The sequence below is a fragment of the Microtus oregoni genome, unplaced genomic scaffold (genome assembly GCF_018167655.1).
Source record: "Microtus oregoni isolate MIOR12 unplaced genomic scaffold, Mior012 000020F_ref0000438, whole genome shotgun sequence".
Taxonomy (NCBI): domain Eukaryota; kingdom Metazoa; phylum Chordata; class Mammalia; order Rodentia; family Cricetidae; genus Microtus; species Microtus oregoni.
In genome coordinates this window covers 5,240,935-5,260,237 of record NW_024543079.1, presented here as the reverse complement: position 1 = coordinate 5,260,237, position 19,303 = coordinate 5,240,935, and the positions used below count along the sequence as shown (strand labels likewise).

General features: G+C 50.2%; 2 protein-coding genes across 3 annotated transcripts; one reads left to right on the top strand and one right to left on the bottom strand.

Annotated features, from left to right (window-relative positions):
- The first annotated feature begins 153 nt into the window (after positions 1-153).
- On the top strand, positions 154-7,846 carry Snx21 (sorting nexin family member 21). The gene is made up of 3 exons (XM_041670512.1): positions 154-656; positions 1,040-1,197; positions 6,935-7,846. The coding sequence occupies exons 1-3, from the start codon at positions 398-400 to the stop codon at positions 7,607-7,609; spliced, it is 1,092 nt and encodes a 363-aa protein (XP_041526446.1). The 5' UTR covers positions 154-397; the 3' UTR covers positions 7,610-7,846.
- Positions 7,847-7,998: 152 nt separating this feature from the next.
- Acot8 (acyl-CoA thioesterase 8) lies at positions 7,999-19,126 on the bottom strand. Of its 2 annotated transcripts, XM_041670513.1 has the most exons (6): positions 18,903-19,123; positions 17,281-17,417; positions 14,199-14,424; positions 10,515-10,675; positions 9,801-9,995; positions 7,999-8,243 (listed from the first exon to the last, which is right to left on the bottom strand). In XM_041670513.1, the coding sequence occupies exons 1-6, from the start codon at positions 19,028-19,030 to the stop codon at positions 8,125-8,127; spliced, it is 966 nt and encodes a 321-aa protein (XP_041526447.1). In that variant the 5' UTR covers positions 19,031-19,123; the 3' UTR covers positions 7,999-8,124. The 2 variants fall into 2 exon arrangements, with proteins under 2 accessions (XP_041526447.1, XP_041526448.1); XM_041670514.1 differs by lacking the exon at positions 17,281-17,417 and having other exon boundaries at positions 18,903-19,126.
- Between the last annotated feature and the right edge of the window lie 177 nt (positions 19,127-19,303).

The following is a 19,303-nucleotide window of genomic DNA, read 5'->3' as shown; positions in this document are numbered from 1 at the left end:
TCGTGTGGAGGCCTGGGCTAGCCCGGCCACTGCACGCGTCCCTCTCGAAGGCAGCGGCCCGGGATTCCAGGAGTTCCGGGAGAGGGCGGGGCCGGGATGGGCCGGGCCGGGCGGCGGCAGAAAGCGGCTAGGCGGCGCTGTGGGCAGCACGCGCCGATCGCCCCTTAAAGCCTCGGGCCGCCCTACTGGATCCCGGGAACCCTCCGTGAACGCACTCGGGACGCTGTGGGTAGAGGCGCGTCCCGGCCTGCGGGGAGGCGCACGGGAGAGGCCGGCCTCCAGCACGTCCCAGGCTGTCGCCGAGCGTGGGCGTGGCCTCTGATGCCCCGCCCATTGACACGCCCCCGGGCCCCTCTCCGGCCCTGGACCCAGCTTGGCGCGCTCCCCCCTGGGTGCCATGGCCTCGCGGCTCCTGCACCGGCTGCGACACGCCCTGGCTAGCGATGGCCCCGGGGAGGCGGCGGCAGGCCCCGAGGCCGAGCAGTTCCCTGAAAGCTCCGAGCTGGAGGACGACGACGCCGAGGGCCTGTCCTCCCGCCTTAGCGGCACCCTCAGCTTCACCAGTGCCGAGGATGACCCGGACGACGAAGACGAGGACGACGAGGCGGGCCCCGACTCACCGCCCTCCGGAGACGGGACGTCGGGAGAAGACGCAGGCGAGTGCGGGAGGACGGAGGCAGGAACCTCGGGGCTCGGTTAGGCCTCCCCGCTGGCCGTGTTCCGAGAGCATCCAGGGGGCTCTGAGTTATCTTCCTGAAACTCTTGACACCTTAAGCGTTTGCAAATACTGTTTGGCTGTGTGACCTTGAGTCACAACCGTGGGAACCACCCATCTCAGGGGTTTTGTGGATATTAAATGCACAGGACCAAGGAAACAAATGCATGGTGTACAAGCTGCTTTGGGTGGAGATATTTAGCATCTACTGTAAGCCAGGCGCTGGAATAAAGGCCACCTCGCTGGCGTGAATGAGGTCATGGCATTTGTTTACATTAACCCTTGCGCTAGCCCCTTAACACGACTGGTCTTGTGCTTGTGCAGAACGGAGTCCCCCACCTGATGGACAACGGGGCAGTCAACTCCTGGCTCGGCAGCTGCAGGATTTCTGGAAGAAGTCTCGGAACACCCTAGTTCCACAGCGGCTGCTCTTTGAGGTGACCAGCGCCAATGTTGTCAAGGACCCTCCCTCCAAGTACGTGGTGAGTGAGGTTCCAGGGACCCTTAGGCAGTGCAGTCTGCAAGTCTGGTTAAGAGAGAGTAGGGAGCACCACAGCTTTCGGTGGGGTTTTGGCTATGCAGTTATAAATGGCTGTCCTTATTTTACGGCACTGAGGCAAGACAAGAGAATGGATGTAGCTTGAGCAAGTCCTCAGGTAGCTGTCACTGAGAAAGTGACCTTTAAGAAGCTGCCTCCTGTCACAGCTGGTGTGTGCTGTCCTGTACCCCATGGCCTTTTGTCAACTGCAGCCTCCTGTCACAGCTGGTGTGTGCTGTCCTGTACCCCATGGCCTTTTGTCAACTGCAGCCTCCTGTCACAGCTGGTGTGTGCTGTCCTGTACCCCGTGGACTTTTGTCAACTGCAGCCTCCTGTCACAGCTGGTGTGTGCTGTCCTGTACCCCATGGCCTTTTGTCAACTGCAGCCTCCTGTCACAGCTGGTGTGTGCTGTCCTGTACCCCATGGCCTTTTGTCAACTGCAGCCTCCTGTCACAGCTGGTGTGTGCTGTCCTGTACCCCGTGGCCTTTTGTCAACTGCAGCAAGGCACACACTTGAGACCCAGTTGCAGGGGTCAGGATTAAGGAAATGGCTTCGGATCCAGATCAGCCTCGATTCCCAGGCCATATATTTTATCAGTGGCTTCCCCGTGGGTGGGTTCTGGACCCCTGATGGCCCCCAGTTTCCTCATTTGAGCAGTAGGACAGTGTGCAGGATTATAGCAGGGGGTAAATGAGACCAGGCACAAAGAACCCTTGGCATGTCTGGCATTGTGAAATACTAAACTGGTAGCTATATAGTTTCCGATTCCCTAATCTGAAATGCTTGAAAATCCTAAGCATTTGAGTGTCAACATGATGCCACAAGTGGAAAATTCCACATCTAACTTCATGTGATGTGTGCTTAAAATGTAGGCCCATTTAAAAATATTGCATAAGGACTTGAAAGGCTGAGGCAGTAAGGACTGTCACAAGTTCAAAGCTAACCTGGGCTAGAGAGTGAATGCCAAGCCAGGTAAGACAACACACCTAAACACCGCCTCCCCCCCACCTCTCTCTCTCTCTCTCTCTCTCTCTCTCTCTCTCTCTCTCACACACACACACACACACACACACACACACACACACACACGGGCCAAATACCAAGGGGGAATGTAGCTCACTCACTGATACAGCACTTGCCTACCATGCTCAAGAACTGAGCTTTATCCCCTGCTCCCACCCCCAGTCATATAAAACTACCTTCAGAGCTGGCGCGGTTGGGAAGTAGAGCTCCAGGCCAGTCCGGATACATAGCATGACCAGATTGGGCTACATAAAATCCCGCCTCAAAAAACAAAAATCCCAGACTACTTTTAGGCTATGTGTATAAAGTACAGGAAATGAGTTTTAGGAGCCAGCATGTAATTCTCAGTGGGTAGAATGCTTGCCCACCACTACATAAACTGTGTGGTGGCACACACCTGTGGTCCCGGTGCTTGGAAGGGGGCTGGGGACCAGGAGTTCAAGATCAACTACGTAAGCTCCAGGACAGTCTTCTGCAATACATAAGACCCTGTCTCAAAACAATAGTTTTTCATGTACTTTATAGATTTTATATTAGATTTGGGTCTCATTTCTAAGACATCTTATTGTATATATGCAAATATTTCAAATCTGAAATAGCTCTGGTCCCAAGCACTTTGGACAAGGGAAACTCGGCTTGTATTCGTATTTAACTTTGGATGGGAAATGTCAGGCGTCCAGGGCCTGCTGCAGCCTCCTGACCAATCGGTTCTCCAGCCCCATCCCACCTCCAGCACCATCAGGACTAAGGAGCAGTGTGGAGTTAGGCCTAGAGTCCCTGTTTTCCTGGCTGTGAAGTGGAGAGACTGGCCAGGCTTGCTGCCTCTAGGTCTAACCTATCTGAGCTAGCTGGTCCCATCCTGGCGGTGGTCACCCCGACCCCCCCACTGCCCCCCCAGGCTTGTTACTTCCCTCCTCTGCACACCCTCCCCCACCTCTGACTCAGCAAGACAGGGGGCCCAGAGCCCTGGGGTCATGGAGCCCTGTCCTATATTTGGTTATATGGGTCTCTCCACCCCTCTCTGTTGCTGTTAGTAACAAGGACCACACCCATGGGGTGACTGTGCCACTTTGTGCAGGGATGGATAGATGATGCAGGTTTTATATCTTGTTAAGGATCAAGTCCTTCTGCGTGCTAAGCAGATGCTGTACCACTGAGCTACACACTCCTAGCCCCCGATGGTCCAATCTTAAGTCACAAATGTCCCAGAGCTCTGGGGTAGGCAAGCGGTCATGCACAGGAGTGAGACACCAAGGATCAGTAAACAGAGAGCAGCTCTCTCAGAAAAGAATGGGGGGGGGGGTTGACTCTGGGGACCTAGGTGGAAAGGTTTAACGAAGAGCAAGGGTCATCTTCCGTCCTGACCTGTCTAGAAAATGAAGCCATCTCCTCTGTACAGTGGGCACCCTTGTCTCCATATTTCTTCTCTGGGAGGTCAAGAGCACGGATTTTAGAATCAGTTCTCGGGACCAGTCTTTGTGCCCTCCGCTCCCTTTCCTCCTTGCAGTGCTGTTAATGATGGTTAAGGGGCACCTAACTGGAGAAGTACTTGGTCTATCATGAGATGCGGGGTAAGCGCTCAGGGCAGACCACAGACCAACAGTCACACCGTTAGAGGGGTGGGGAGGTGCAGATGGAACCCATGGCCTCATGCCTGTTAGGAAGTACTCTGCCATCGAGGGGCCACCAAGCACCAACAACTATAACCACTGTTACCTATCTTGGGGGGGTCACTATAAGTATCAGGTGAAATAAAGGATATAAAATAGTCTTTAGCAGAAAATTCAAAATAAAAATAGAGGGGAGTAAATATGATAAAAATATGTTGTATACATATATGAAATTTTTAAAGAATAAAAATATTAAGATTTAAAAAAATCAACCTAGAGCTGGGTGGTGGTGGTGCACGCCTTTAATCCTAGCACTTGGGAGGCACAGGCAGGCAGATCTCTGTGAGTTCGAGGCCAGCCTGGTCTGCAGAGTGAGTTCCAGGACAGGCTCCAAAGCTACACAAAGAAACCCTGTCTTGTAAAAAAAAAAAAAAAAAATGGAAGGAGAATGACCCCCCAAAGTTACTCTGACCTCCATATGTTACTGTGGCATATGTGCACAAACATAACACACACACCCATGCCCTTCACATCGGATACAATTAAAAATAAATAAAAGGTAACTTATCCCACTCTATGCTTAACTTTGGTGGTGTGTGTGTGTACTGAAACTAGGGCCTCGTACATGCTTAGGCAAGTGCTTTACCCCTGAGTTATATTCTCAGTCTTCTTTTTAATGTTTGTAAAACATTATAAACATAGTAGTCTCACCAAGTGCCTCAGGGTGGTCTTGAACTTACTATGTAACCCAGGCAGCTTTGACTGTTCAATCCTGCCTCAGCCCTGCTTTCATGGCATTGTTCATTAAAGGAACCCTCTTTTTCTAAAATAAGTTTAAAGCCATCTTTATGGCACTACTTGTCAAGAAGAGAATTTAAGAAGTATAGAGCTGCCAGGCCAGTGACTCAGACCTGTAACCCCATCTCCTTGGCAGGCTGGGGTCATAAGTTTAAGGCTTGCTTTTGCTACCTAGTGAATTTAAGACAGTCTGGGACAATTTCGTGAGACCCTGTCTCACAGCAAACACACACACACATGCTAGGCACAGCGAAGCATAACTCTAATATGTGAAGAAAAGAGGTTTATGAGGGCATCCTTTGACACCTAGCATGTTTGAGGCAGCCTGGGCTACATGAGGGCAGGGACTGGAGATACAGCTCAGTAGTAGTAGATGTGTACTAACACGAGCAAAGCCCAGTCCCCAGAAACACACGCGCGCGTGCACACATACACACACACAGTTTGAGGCTGAAGATGCCACGCAGTGACCGTGCTCGGAAGGGCCCGGGTTCACTAAACCCTGCCTTGACACTGTTCCCTGGAGAGTGCCCTGAACTGAGAGTTCTGGCTTTTTCCTAAAGATAAAGATGAACAGTGTCAGAGAAGCACCAATTTGTGCTTTAGAAAAAGATCAGAAAGGATGAACATGGCAGCACATGACTCTAGTCCTAGCTATCTAGAAGGCTGAGTGAGGCAGGAGGATCACCTGAGCTTAGGAGATCAAAAGCCACCAGGCAATAAATAAAGGGAGACCGCCATCTAAGAAAATAGGAAAGAAAAAGAAGAAGGAAAGGCCATCCCTGGTGCCTTCTTCATGTAATCTCAGCTCTTGGGACTAAGGCAAGAGGATCAGATCACCAAGAGTTCAAGGCTAGCCTGGGCTAGGAGGCCCTGGACTCAGTGTATTCCAGAAGACTGGAGGTGTGACTTACTTCGTTGGTAGAGTACTTGGCTAGCACCCACAAAGCCCTGGCTTCGATCCCCAGCTCCCATCCCTTGGGTGTGGTGGACCCCTGTAGTGTCAGCACTTGGCTGGCTGCAGCCAGGAGCACATGAAACTGTCTCAAAAAACAAAACACAGTCTTGCCTGCAAAACAGCCCAGCGCTTGTCATGGCCTGAAGACCTGAGCTCAGTTCTTAAAACCCATGATGGAAAGAGAGAACTTAATCCTGAAAGGTATCCTCTGACCCCCATTTGTAAACTATGGCATTAAGCTCAGGTATGTGTGCCCAAACACAACAACAACACACACACACACACACACACACACTAACCCCCCACCCCTAGGAAAAAAAGAACTAAAGGGACAAGGCATGGTGACAATTCCTTTAGTCATTCCATTCAGGAGGCTGGCCTGTCTGGGCTGCACAGTGACTCTTGAGGGCCAAAAAAGAAAGGAAGCAAAGAGAAAGCAGAATCATCGCATCTCCGGCAGTGTTCTCCAGTGTCTGCCACCTAAAGACCTTGAGCACCAAAACTAGGACTTCCCAGACCTGAGCAAACAATGGCCTGGCCTAGGAACTTTTCCCTAGAGCAGTCACCAGCTTTGCCTGAGGTCACCAGAAGGAGGCTGGACTTTGGAGTCCTGGACCAGTGAACTCCTAATTTTGCCACTGTGGCTGTCTGAAGACTTGTCCTTTGGTCTGGTTTGAAAGAGGTTGGTCAGCCGGGCGGTGGTGGCACACACCTTTAATCCCAGCACTCGGGAGGCAGAGGCAGGCGGATCTCTGTGAGTTCGAGACCAGCCTGGTCTATAAGAGCTAGTTCCAGGACAGGCTCCAAAACCATAGAGAAACCCTGTCTCGAAAAACCAAAAAAAAAAAAAAAAAAAAAAAAAGAGGTTGGTCAGTAATGTGGGGGCAGCTATGTATCCAGAGTGGCACACAGCTCCAAGCTGGCTCTCAGATTGGCTCAGAGGCCCCCAAAATGGCTCTGGGTTTCAGCTCACTCCTGGGTTTCCTTAAGGCTTTCCCAAGAACTAACTCCCTAGGGGCAGGGAGAACTTTCCCAGAAGCAGCAAGCTCCCGAAGCTGAAGTTCATTTCTGTCTTTCTTTCCCCTGTGCTGCCTTGGGCCTTGGGTCATTTCAGAGGAGCCTCAGGTAAGATGGGAGTGGGTTCCTGGCCACTGCTCTGCAGCTTCTACCCTCCGAGACAATCCCGGGGAGGAGGTGGGGGCTGAGGTGGAAAAGTAAAGCCAAGAGTGGAAGGGAGGGAAAGGACCCCCAGATGGTTTATATCAGCCCTGATGTCCACCCTCCCTACAGCTCTACACCCTCGCCGTGATTGGCCCAGGGCCACCAGATCGCCAGCCAGCCCAGATCTCCCGCCGTTACTCGGACTTCGAACGGCTGCACAGAAACCTGCAGCGGCAATTCCGGGGCCCCATGGCTGCCATCTCCTTCCCCCGTAAACGTCTGCGCCGGAACTTTACTGCAGAAACCATTGCCCGCCGTAGCCGGGCCTTTGAACAGTTTTTGGGTCACCTGCAGACAGTGCCCGAGCTCCGCCAAGCCCCAGACCTGCACGACTTCTTCGTGCTGCCCGAGCTGCGGCGAGCACAGAGCCTCACCTGTACTGGCCTTTACCGCGAGGCTCTGGCACTGTGGACCAACGCCTGGCAGCTGCAGACCCACCTGGGTACCCCTTCTGGCCCAGACCGCCCCCTGTTGACTCTGGCTGGGTTGGCTGTGTGCCATCAGGAGCTGGAGGATCCTGGGGAAGCACGAGCATGTAGCGAGAAGGCCCTGCAGCTGCTGGGGGACAAGAGACCCCATCCTTTCCTGGCACCCTTTCTAGAGGCCCATGTCCGACTCTCCTGGCGCCTGGGCCTAGACAAACGGCAGACAGAAGCCCAACTTCAGTCCCTACAGGAGGCGGGCCTTACCCCTGTCCCACCCCCCAGCCTCAAGGAGCTGCTTATCAAAGAGGTGCTGGACTAACTTTTATTTGTCTTGCCGCGGCTTCTGGGCGAGGGGCTACTCCAGGTCAAGGGACTGAGGGCAATAGAGGACACTGAGCAGCCGGGGGCTGAGGAGTTCTGGGAGCCCCTAAAGTAGTTCCCGAGAAAGAGTCTGCAGCAGACTGAGAGGAACTTGGATTTGTGGGGCTGGACTCCAAACAGGCTTTGGTTGGGGTTACCCTAGGATACCACAAGGAGGAAGTTTTGGGGTAGGCTCTTCAGCCTACCACAGCCTGAGGCTGTAAGCAAGGTCAGGATCAGTGTTTCCTGTTTCCTTTTCCTTGGCCTCTACACCAGTAAAACAGCTTGGCTGAAGGGCTGGAGTCCTGAAGTTTAGAGACAGGAGGAGGGAAATTAAAGGTCAGCTGCTTCAGTGTTAGCAATCTCTTTATTGAATGTGAGATGCAGGAAGCCCAGCTCTCAACTGTGACTCCTGCCTCAGGAATGGCAGTCGAAAGAGTTCTTTTAACCCCAGGCCAAGTCAGTTATCTTTGACTACAGCTTACTCGCAGACACTTGAGGCTTCAATCGGATCACACCCTCTTGGGCACAGGTCACAGCAAGGACCCCATCCCGACGCCACAGCCGGCCGTGCACTAGCCCTCGAGAGCCACCTGTGTGCAAGGAGAAGGGTGAGAACAGCCTCTGCTTTAGCACAGCCTGCTTTGCCCTGGAGGGGTTTGACACAGGGCAGAGCTGCCCCACCTAAGGGCACACTGGAACTTAACTACTCCAAACGCCCCTTTGTGAGCTGTTACAGCCACTTGATGGCCCCAAAGCACTTTCACATAACTGCTCAGTTCCTCTAAACAGAGACAACAGTCTCCACAGGCTTGGCCAAGCAGACTGCCGCTTCTCTGGCCACTGGTCAGAAATCCCATTCTTTCCTTTTATGATAAGCAAGTCCTCCCAGCTGGTCATCCACCACCAAGGGAGGGGGTAGTTCAGAGAAGACCCGAGACCATGAGGTATGGCCCCTCTCCCCTTTTCATCTAGAGGTTCTGGCCTGAGTTAGTTACCTTCAGGAAGCTAACTCGAGCTTTCTTTACATATAGCAGGGCCCACGCAGATCTAACTGTAGCCAGAGAACGCGGGGCTTCATTTCTTGTACTGTCTTACAGACAGGGACACTAAAGTGCTCAGAGGCTCAGGCTTGGCCCCGAGGGTCAGGCCAAAGCTGACCGAGTGTCCTAACTTCAAGGTTGTGGACCCTGTTCCGTGCTGCTGGTGGCATCTGAGTAACCCTTTCCTGACTGCAAGGGGTTATTTAAGTTTTGTCCATTTTATAAAGCAAAGCTTTTCTTCCTTTGACGTGTACTTCATTATAAAAGAGCCAGGGCTCTAACACGAGATATTAATGAGTCTGGGTTTCTCTTGGTTCCCTACAGGACTATCCTTAGAGACCACTGAGTGCCCTTCTCCATCCTGCCAACTCACGGAATCACTCAGGGAGCTCCTTAAAACACAGTTTACAGCTGGGCATGGTGGCATATGCTTCTAATCCCAGCACTTGAGGGGCAGAAGCATGTGGATCTCTGTGAGTTCAAGGCCCAGCCTGGTCTACAGAGCAAGTTCCAGGACAGCTGGGGTAGAATGCAATCTGTTTAGAAAAAAGCTCCCTCAAGTGGCAGCATGGTGGTTTACTAGGTGTAGACAGTACTAATATAACCCTATTTATTTAGATGAAAAAAACCAAGCAGCAGGGCATGGTGGCTCCTGCACTTGGGAGGTAGAGGCAGGAGGATCAGGAGTTCCAGGCCAGACTCCAGTCTATAAAGAGCTCAAGATAAGCATGGGTTACATAAGACAGGGCTGGGGAGCAGAGATGTGGATCTCAGTAAGTTCTAGGCAAGTCAGAGCTCCATAGTGAAACCTTGCCCCTCCCTGTCAAAACCGAAAGAAAGAAAAGAAAAAGCTTCAGAAAGAAGAAAGGACTTTTCAGGTTCATACACGGAATCTAAAGTGGTTTGGGTACCTGCGCTGGGTCTCTGAGATAAACTCAATCATTCCTGGCATGTAGAATACCTCTGAAGACAATATGAATACCTAGAGGGGCAGCAATGCAAGGACCCTGTACAGCATCCCCAGAAAGTAAGAAAAGGCAGCAACATCTATAAATAAAGCAGGTTCCCTACCACCCCAGAGACACTGACCCACAGGCCCACACTCACCAGCCCAGGGGCTCTCGCACTCATAGAGCATCCAGTGGTCAGCTCGGAACGGGGCATGGAACCACATGGAGTGGTCCAGTGAGACCATGAAGTTCACTTTATACTTGAACTGGTGGGGCAGCAATGCTGTACCCAGGAAGGCGTAGTCAGAGATGTACGCAGCCACACAGCAGTGCATCTTGATGTCGCCCTCCCCTGCAACAGGTCCCAACCCCATCAGCCCTGGGCTCCTGGCTTTCCAGAGCAGGGTCTGCAGGGAGGTGGGGAGAAAAAGACTACCACACATAAATTCATCATTGTGCAAGGGCACCTGGCCCAGAGTTAGGGCGTGTGTGTAAGGATAAAGGCGGTGGGGAAGAAGAACAGAGGTAAGACAAATGCAAATCCCAAGCCTCTCACTCCAGCCACTCTGGGGTCCTGAAACAGGCATCTTCCAGTTTGCACAAAGACGTCTATGGTCAGCCACTGACCTAGATAAGAACCTCAGCAAGATATCTTGCTTCCCCCAGAAAGGTCCAACAATGGGATTACAGTCACCTCATTATTCTCATGTTAAAGGGTAAGGGTTCTGGTGAGAAACTGAGCCAAATTCTGCATAACTCAGATTTGGAAACGGGCCAAAAGAGAGAATGGGATACTCAAGCAACAGATGGCAAATGAGCGGCAAGACCTAGACCCCTGGAGTGTTTCCCTCCAATTCATGGGTCCTCTTACCAATATAGCCCCGGGCTCGCACCCAGAACATCTGTTTGGGCTCCAGTGTCGGCAGCTGGCTCAGCCGGCTAGGTGGGTTCACCATCTTGATCTCAATAGGTACCTCCTGGGCAGCGATTCGGTTCAGCCCCACCTGGTATTTCTTGTGGAGGTTAGGGTCCCTGAAAGTAAAGACAGAGACAAGGAGACCCAAGGAGAGGGAGCGTCTCTGTGCTGCCTCTTCTGGTCCCCACGTCTGTCCATAAGGACTTCTGTCCTGCAAAGCTTCCTCATGGAGCTGGCAAAGCAATAGTGTTTGATTCCCTTCCTTGTCACTTCAGCCATGCCGTGACATGCAAGTCAGTCATCTCTCTGAGCCTGTTTCCCATTTGAAACAGAAGAGTGGTGTAACCTGTCTTGCAGCGAACAAACACAGACCTAGGCACCAGCCGGGAGGTGGTGGCACACACCTTTATTCCCAGCACTTGGGAGGCAGAGGCAGGCGAATCTCTGTGAGTTCGAGACCAGCCTGGTCTACAAGAGTTAGTTCCAGGACAGGCTCCAAAACCACAGAGAAACCCTGTCTCAAAAAAACAAAACAAAACAAAAAAACCCAGGCACCAACCCATTTCTTGCCAGGACTTCACATGACAAGTATGGTCATCGTTCCAATTGAGAAGAGGCATGAACACAGGAGAATGAAGGATCTGATGTCAGGCAATCTGGACCCACAGTTCATACATCTAACCACTCACTACTGTGAACATGCAGGAAAAGTCTCCCTATGTTATCTGCATTCTCTATCCTAAGCGGTTAGGAGCCCTGTGTGCTGGGGTGACACCATTCCCATGGGCCCACAGTGCTCTTAGAAGGCTCTGCCCTTCCCACCCCGTCTGGTAGACTGTCGTTCTGCACTGTCCACCCTGGCAGCCACTACCACATGAGACAGAACTTGAAATGTGACTTCTGTAACTACAGAACAACACTGATGAAGGGGGTGGCATGGGAGGCGGCTCTGTGGTAGAGAGCCTGCCTCGCATGCACAAAGCCCTGGGGATTTGATCCCTAGCACCACACACAGAAAAGAATTGTTCATTCTATTTCATTAATTTCACATAGCCTATAGGGTTAGTAGCTGCCTTATTGAGGTGTATACTCCTAAATTCAGGCTCCTTTAACAAGAATACATTATCTTCATTTCTGTGCACACCAAGCCCCAGCTTTATGCTCATCTGTTAGTGGTGTAACTACTCACATAGCACTGCTAAGTGCCTTTATACCTCTATCGCATTTAATCCTCACAGCAGCCTTAGGAGGTGAAAGTTATAATTAGCTCATTTATAACCAAAGATATGGACTCAGAGTAGGCAAGCATTTGCCCAAACTCATACCAATATTAGGGACAGAGCCTAGACTTGAATGCTGGCTATTCAGGCTCCTGAACCCACATCCATCCCACATGCCCTCCTGCTGCCCCAGTGTCCAACACAAGCTACAGGGCCCTTTGGCACAACTCCCTACTTTGACTGCTCCCAACTTCAGATGAAGAATCTAGGGCCTTGAAAGGCTGCTGGATGGGGAACCCCATGGCAGGTAGGCACTAACAGAGGCTACAGTCCTGGTCAGAAGCCATGTGTCCATGTCTGTGTCCAGAGCTCTTCCCCATATTCCAGCCCCCCAGACTTTATTTGTTATGATCTTAATGAGAAATATATGCTACCAAGGTAGAGTCAAAATACTTAAAAGACACCAAAGTGAAGAAACTGACCAGTAGGCCATACTCTGCAACAGGGTCCCAGAGGAGAACACTCATCCTGCCAAGCATTAACTCCAAAGCTACTGCATGATAGGCCTGAAGTAGGAGGGGGTCAGTCAGGGGACTGGAGGATATTTATTTACCCAGTAGTTGCAAAAACAGGTTATTGTTGGATTCAAGTACAGAGGATTGAACCCAGGGTCAATTTTAAAAACATTTTGTTTAATTTATTAGGGATGGGTAGGGGACAGTATGCACAAGTTCTACAGTGTGTAAGCAAAGATCAGAGAACAACCTTGTAGAATTGGGTTTCTACTTACACCTTTCTATGGGTCCAAGGGATTGGACTCGGTCCTCAGACTTGTACAGCAGGGACCTTTACCTGCTGAGCCCTCTCTCTGGCCCCAAGCCAATATTTTAATAACAATAAAGCTATCCCATGCCTGTGCTGGCTGCGTGCAAGCTCTGCCTTTTACATTATGACCCAACACACACATGCACATACGCTAGTAAAAACAAGAAACACAACTGAAATTGAAGTTGCAGAGGGCTCTTACCCTCCTTGTACAGTGGACTCCAGGATCTCCTCTTCTGCTTATATATACTATATATAAAATACGTATATTCCTACATGCATATATATTTCTACATACATATGTGTGCATTCAGCATTGGGGATGAACTTAGAGCCTTGGGTACACTTAGCACATGCTCTATCAGAAAGTATTCCCTCTCAAGCCCCCCATGTATATAAAATTTTTAAATAGTTTGTATTTACTTTATGTGTATCAGTGTTTATCTACATATATTATGTGTGCCACAGTTGTGTTTGGTGCCCATGAAAGCTAGAAGGGGATGTCAAAGCCTTTGGAACTGGAATTAGAGGTGGCTATGAATCACCCTGTGGGCCCTCTGCAAAAGTAGCACATGCTCTTAATGGCTGAGCCATCTTCTCAGCCCACCCTCATTTTTTTGAGAAAAGGTCTCACTATGTAGCCCCAGCAGACCCAGGAATCGCAGAGATCCACCTGTCTCTGTCTCCCAAGTGCTGGGATCTGGTTTATACTTTTAGTACATAGTCAACACCCACTTAGGGGCTCACGAACCACTTAGGAGTAGGAGTCAGAGTTTGAAAACACACTCCTGGGTAGTGGTGGTACACACTACCGAGTAGTCCCAGCACTTAGGAGGCAAAGGCAGGCAGATCTCTGAGTTCGAGGCCAGCCTTGTCTACAAAGTGAATTCCAGGACAGCCAGGGTTACACAGAGAAAACAGTCGCAAAAGAAAAAACAGAGAAAAAAACAAAACAAAAACAAAACCACTGCCCTGGGACTGTATGGGAAGAGAAAGGGACAAGAGAGTTAACAAGGGGAAATATAATAATAAAAATACAGTATATACATTCACGCTGGGCGGTGGTGGCGCACGCCTTTAATCCCAGCACTTCGGAGGCAGAGACAGGTGGATCTCTGTGAGTTTGAGGTCAGCCTGGTCTATACAGTGAGTTCCAGGAAAGGCTCCAAAGCTACAGAGAAACCCTGTCTCAGGAAAAAAAAATCAGAATGCATCAAAATACAATCATCTAAGTATTGTTTTCTTTTTATTTAAAGACAGACTCTCACTACACAAGACTGGTGGGCTGGCTGGGAACTCCCTATGTAGACTAGGTAGCTTTGAATTCTCACAGATCCGCCTGTCTCTGAAGGCATATAGATCATACCCAGGACCTAATTTTTACTATAGGTCAAAGTATTTTTACTATAGGTCAAAGTAGTAAATGTTTTAAGGTCTAAGGTGTAGCTTTGAGGTAGAACAGACTTACCTAGCACACATGAGACCCCTAGGTTTGATCCCTAGAATCATAAAAACTAAAGAATAAAGAAGTTTGAAAATTCAAAAACGAAACAAAAACAACAAAAAGCCTCCTCTCTGGAGCCCTCATTCTCACCTTAAATACTGGTCGATGAGGGCCTCACGGCCCAGCAGCTCTTCTGGCGGAGGCACAGCGGGCATGGAAAACTGGTGCTGCAGGGGGCTGGGCTGCATCTGCTGGAAGGAAGCCTGGCAGATAAAGATGGCTTTGCCATGCTGCACGGCCTTCACGGAGCGCACTGAGAAACTTGCGCCTGTTCGCGTCCGCTCCACATGGTACAGCACTGGCACCTTTGGGTCCCCTACAGTAGACATAAGGGGACAAGGTGCCCGAGTAAATGCATGGGCCCCATAATCATGACAGTTGATAAACAGACACCTCTGTTCTCATCCTCAGTTTCTGCTGCTGTCATTTTGAGACAGGGTTTCCTTCTATAGCCTAGGTCTGGGACTCAGGGCAACCCCTTGCCTTTGCCTTTCAAGTGCTGGAATGCCCATCTTTTTTTCTTTTTGTTTCTCTTTTTTTAAAAGACAGACTTCTCAATATGTTGCTGTCGCTGGCTTTTGGCAGAGACCCAGACAGCGAGTGAGTGACATCTCTACAGTAGAAAACAAGTATACTGTGCTAGGTGTGCCTGACTGGAGGCTGCGAGCCTGGGGAAGCTGCCGGTGATCCAACCAGAAGGGGGCAGTCTATGGGATTTGTTAGGGACACAGAGCTGTTAGTAATTAACCAAGCCCTTGCTGTTTGGGCTGAAGAGGGTCACCCTCACTCATGCTAGGTAAGTGCTTTGCCAACCGAGATACAGAGGACAACTTGCGGGAGTCACTTCTGTTCTACCATGTGGGTCTTGAGGATTTAACTCAGGTCTTCAGGTTTGGTCACCAGTCACCCAATATTTTCTTTTTCTTTCTTTATGTTTGTTTTTTAAGACAGGATTTCTGTGTAGCCTTGGCTGTCCTGGAACTCGCTCTGTAGACCAAGCTGGCCTGAACTCACAGAGATCCGCCTGCCTGTGCCTCCCAAACGCTGGGACTAAAGGCGTGTGCTACTGGTGACTGGTTAGGCTATATAGGACACAGTGATCCTTAATACTAAGGAAAGAGTATAAAGCAAGTGTTGTTTACTGGGGGTGGGGTATTTTTAAATTGATTATTATTGTGTGTATATGTGACCATATGAGGGGTGGCTTGCCACGGTAAGCATGCTGGGGAGAGAGAACAACTCAATGGTGTTGGTTCTTTTGGGGAGGGGTATAAAGTTTATTTAATGGGTAAGGGGATTCTGGAGTGAAGAGACAGGAGGAGAGAAGAGGGGAAGCTGGGGAGGCAGTGGTTACCTCTTCAGAAGAGGGGTGGAGGGAGGGAGTGGTGTTGGCTCTTTTCTACCTTTCCTCGGGTCCTAGGGATTGAACTTGGGTTACAAGGGCCCTTCTCTGCTGAGTCATCTAGAAGGACGTGTGTCTGCTTTTTGGCAGCGTTCCACTGTTTTGTTTTTCCTGGTGCTCCTGGGAATTGAGCATAGGGCCTCCACTCTGCAAGCAGCGATGCAACTGCTGATCTACATAACCAGCCCGGACCAAGAGTTTGCAATGAGAACTCCCCTGTATCTGAGCCCAGAGCTTTAAGAGTCTAAAAGATCCTACTGAAATATCTCTAGTCCTACCCCTCCTCTATTTCACCAATGAGACCAATCTCAGCAGAAGGCGATCTCATTCAAGATTCCCCTAGTAATTATTATAAAGCTGAAACTGAATTCCCTACCCACACTGCATAGCTCCTAGCCCGAAAGTTTACAGCACTCTGAAGATTTAGCAGTCTTGACCCTAGAAGAGTATAAAGACTGAAGAAGAAGAAGAAAAAAAAAAAAAGACTGAAGAAGAGAGCCATTAGTGCCAAACACTCAAAGAGCCAGAAGCAGGCAGATCTCTGCAAGTTCAAGGGACAGCCTGATATAAATGGCGAGTTTCAGGCCAGCCAGGTGAGACCCTGTCTCAAAACAGCAACGACAATAACAAAGTGAAGAAGGGAATGGTAAGATGGTTTATCAGTTAGAGCACTTTTTGTTCTTCCAGAGGACCCATGTTTGGTTCCTACCACCTACATGGTGGCTTACAATCCCCTGTAACTGCCAATTTTAGGGCATCCAATGTCCTCTTCTGGCCACCTCAGACAATAGGAAAGCAACATGGTGCATGTAAATTCATTTATGCATATACATATACATTTAAAAATATGCAAATACATTATTTTTTTTCTATAAGAGAAGGTTGAGTATGGTGGTGCATGCCTTTAATCCCAGGTCACGAGAAGCCAAGGCAAGCAGATCTCTAAGTCCCAGGCCAGCTAGGCACACAGTGAGACTCTGCCTCAAAAAACAAAACAAATGAACAAACAAATAGAATGAATGTAGAAGAGAGCCAGGCCTGGTATCATGAAGGCTGGGGCCACCAGGACTACACAGAACGAGACCCTATCTCAACGGACAACTAAAAACAAAAACCTGGGGTTAAGAGCATTGCCTGCTCTTCCGAAGGTCCTGAGTTCAATTCCCAGCAACCACATGGTGGCTGACAACCATCTGTAATGAGGTCTGGTGCCTCTTCTGGCCTGCAGGCATATAGGCAGACAGAATATTGTTTACATAATAAATAAACATTTTTTTAAAAAAAGCTACAGGGAAAGGCCCACCAAGACCACATAAGCATTAAGAACGAGAGAACAAGTATTTAGTGGATCTCGAGGAGTGTGCTAAGCATCTAGGTTGCTTCCAGACCCATCTCAGCTTCCCCAGTGTTGAGACCACAGACCTGGGCCAACATGATGGGCTCCCTTCCTGCGTTTTTTGGTACTTGAGATGGAACACAGTTCCTTTCATGTGCTAGCCAAGTGCTCTACTACTAAGCTACATCCGCAGCCCCTTAGGGACCTTTCATGGGATCTTCTCTCTCCCTTCTCCATCTGCTTCTCTGATTCTCCCGTTTCTTCCCCTTTCTCTTGAGTTAGTCTTCAAAGCCAGGGAGCAGCGGCTGCTGGGCCACCAGGGATGGCTGCAGACAAGGAGCCGGGGTACGGGGTTTACCTGTCCAGACCAGGGAGCAGTGGCTGCTGGGCCACCATGGATGGCTGCAAACAAGGAGCCAGGGTACGGGGTTTACCTGCCCGGACAAAGTAGCAGTGCAGGGAGTGCACGTGGACGTCCTCACTCACAGACTTGGCAGCAGCCACCAGGGCTTGGCCCACAATTTGACCCCCAAAGAGCCGCTGGGAGGTGGGTACCCAGTAATGCCTTCCTCTGTGGGAAGAGGAGAATGAAAAAGACTTGAGGAGCGCTCTGGGTTCCATAAGCCTCAAGTGAAGGGTCTCTCATGGTTACTTGGGTCCTTTTTGAGAACCCAAGAAAAGCCAAGGACTCTGCTCTCATAATCTCTGCATAAAACTTCAGTTTTTATGTCTACCCAGGCCCTCTGTGGACTTCAGTCAAGCATAACAAGCTAGCTCCCTAGGTTTACAGCAGCCATACAGAGTTCCCACAACTCAACCATTCCCAATCCTGGGCAGTTTCAAGTCCAGTTTCTTCCCTTCCCCACATCAGGGAAAGGCAGAGGCCAGAAGATACTTGAGGCCTTGAATGGACACAAGAAACCCAAAAGCAGAGTTGGGACTGGACTGTATGGACGAAGGCTTGCCCCTGGCACTCCTTAACTGGCAAGGTATGAACTGGCTTCAGAGCTAAAAGGGTCCTGAGTCATGCCATCAACTGTCTTTAAAAAAAAAAAAAAACTGTCCAAGGTCTGAGGTTGTGAAATTTAATACAGATGAACAAATTGGCCTGGCTTTCTAGGTGAAAGGGCCTGCCCAGCGTTGAGTCCTACCACCCAGCCCTGAGGTTATTGTTTTCCATTACAATACATTTTTGAAAACCACTCCTGGCCTAGGGAGCTATAATTACCTAGGTGGAAGAAAGGGAGATCAAAGTTAAGATAGTTTCTGATAAAATCAGAGTGGTGGAGGTCAAAACTGCCACTAAACAAGGGTAACGGTGAATTCCTTTGACCCTAGCTCTGCGGACTCTTTGCAGAAGCCTGTGAGTTCAAGGCCAGTCTGGTCTACAAAGAGTTCCAAGACAGCTAGGGAGGGCTATATAGAGAGACCCTGTCTCAAAAACAAAACAAAACAAAACAAAAAGTAACAACAAAAACAAAAACTGTCACTAACCAGCCAGGCATGGTGGTTGGTGCTTTCCTGCCAGCACTCAGGAGGCAAAGGCAGGTGGATCCCTGTGGGTTCCAAGCCAACCTGGTATATGCAGTGAATTCCAGGACAGCCAGGATCATATAGTGACACCCTGTCTCAAAACAAAACAAAACAAAACTGTTACAAACCCGTGTCGCGATCACCAACTTCAGTGATGTCTGGGAGAAAGAAACCATACCCCAGAACAAAAAATGACTTACCAAACCCCAGTTAGTGGTGTAGGGACGGGGTGGAGGAAAAAAGGCAGTGAGTTTATTAGAGTTGTGTATTGGTTTTAAAAACCGATCCGCTGTGTACCCTCACGTAAATCACTGCCCTCGCTAGGTTGATTCTACCAGGCTAAGCTGCCTTGTAGGGTAACCCAGTGCAAGGACGGGTGTCAGGACTCCTAACTGCCGCAGAGCTTGCAGCCTGAACAGAACCTCTTAAGCCCAGAAGTGGGGGATCACGGGGGAGCGGCGGCGACCGCGGCTCTCTATACTGCAGCAGGGGTGCGGGCCCGGTTCCGGGTGCCGCCGGCTACCTGAAGAGATCCTCATCAAGCGGCTCCAGGTTGAGCACGCTGGTGACCAGCACACTACGGAGGTCCCCGGAAAGGTCGTCGCCGTCGGCGTCGCCTTGCGCATCCCCCGGGGCTTCTGGCGCTGACATCCTAACCTCTCACCGTGGGCGCGGGGGACACTGCGCTTTGTCAGAGACGCGGAAACTTATATAGAGGCACAGCGTTTCCGGCAGGTCGCCCCAGTGGCCGGAAATCCCGAAGGCTTCGCGGAGGAAGATGCAGATTGTGATTGGCCAGTGTACCTGTCAATTGCACGGTGGGCGGAGTTATCTCTACCTTATGATTGGAGAGTATGTGTGCCAGTTTGGGAGCTCCGCGTGTGATTGGGTAAATCGGCGAGGGGGCGGAGCCTTGGGGCTGAA

Bases quoted from the DNA above. Each gene is read 5' to 3' on its own strand.
- Snx21 (XM_041670512.1), top strand. From the start codon at position 398: ATGGCCTCGCGGCTCCTGCACCGGCTGCGACACGCCCTGGCTAGCGAT. The intron at 657-1,039 runs GCGAGTGCGGGA...GTGCTTGTGCAG, and splicing joins GACGTCGGGAGAAGACGCAG to AACGGAGTCCCCCACCTGAT. The intron at 1,198-6,934 runs GTGAGTGAGGTT...CCCTCCCTACAG, and splicing joins ACCCTCCCTCCAAGTACGTG to CTCTACACCCTCGCCGTGAT.
- Acot8 (XM_041670513.1), bottom strand. From the start codon at position 19,030: ATGTCAGCGCCAGAAGCCCCGGGGGATGCGCAAGGCGACGCCGACGGC. The intron at 9,996-10,514 runs GTAAGAGGACCC...GACCTGTTGCAG, and splicing joins GCGAGCCCGGGGCTATATTG to GGGAGGGCGACATCAAGATG. The intron at 8,244-9,800 runs GTGAGTGTGGGC...CCTTGCACACAG, and splicing joins GTGCGAGAGCCCCTGGGCTG to GTGGCTCTCGAGGGCTAGTG.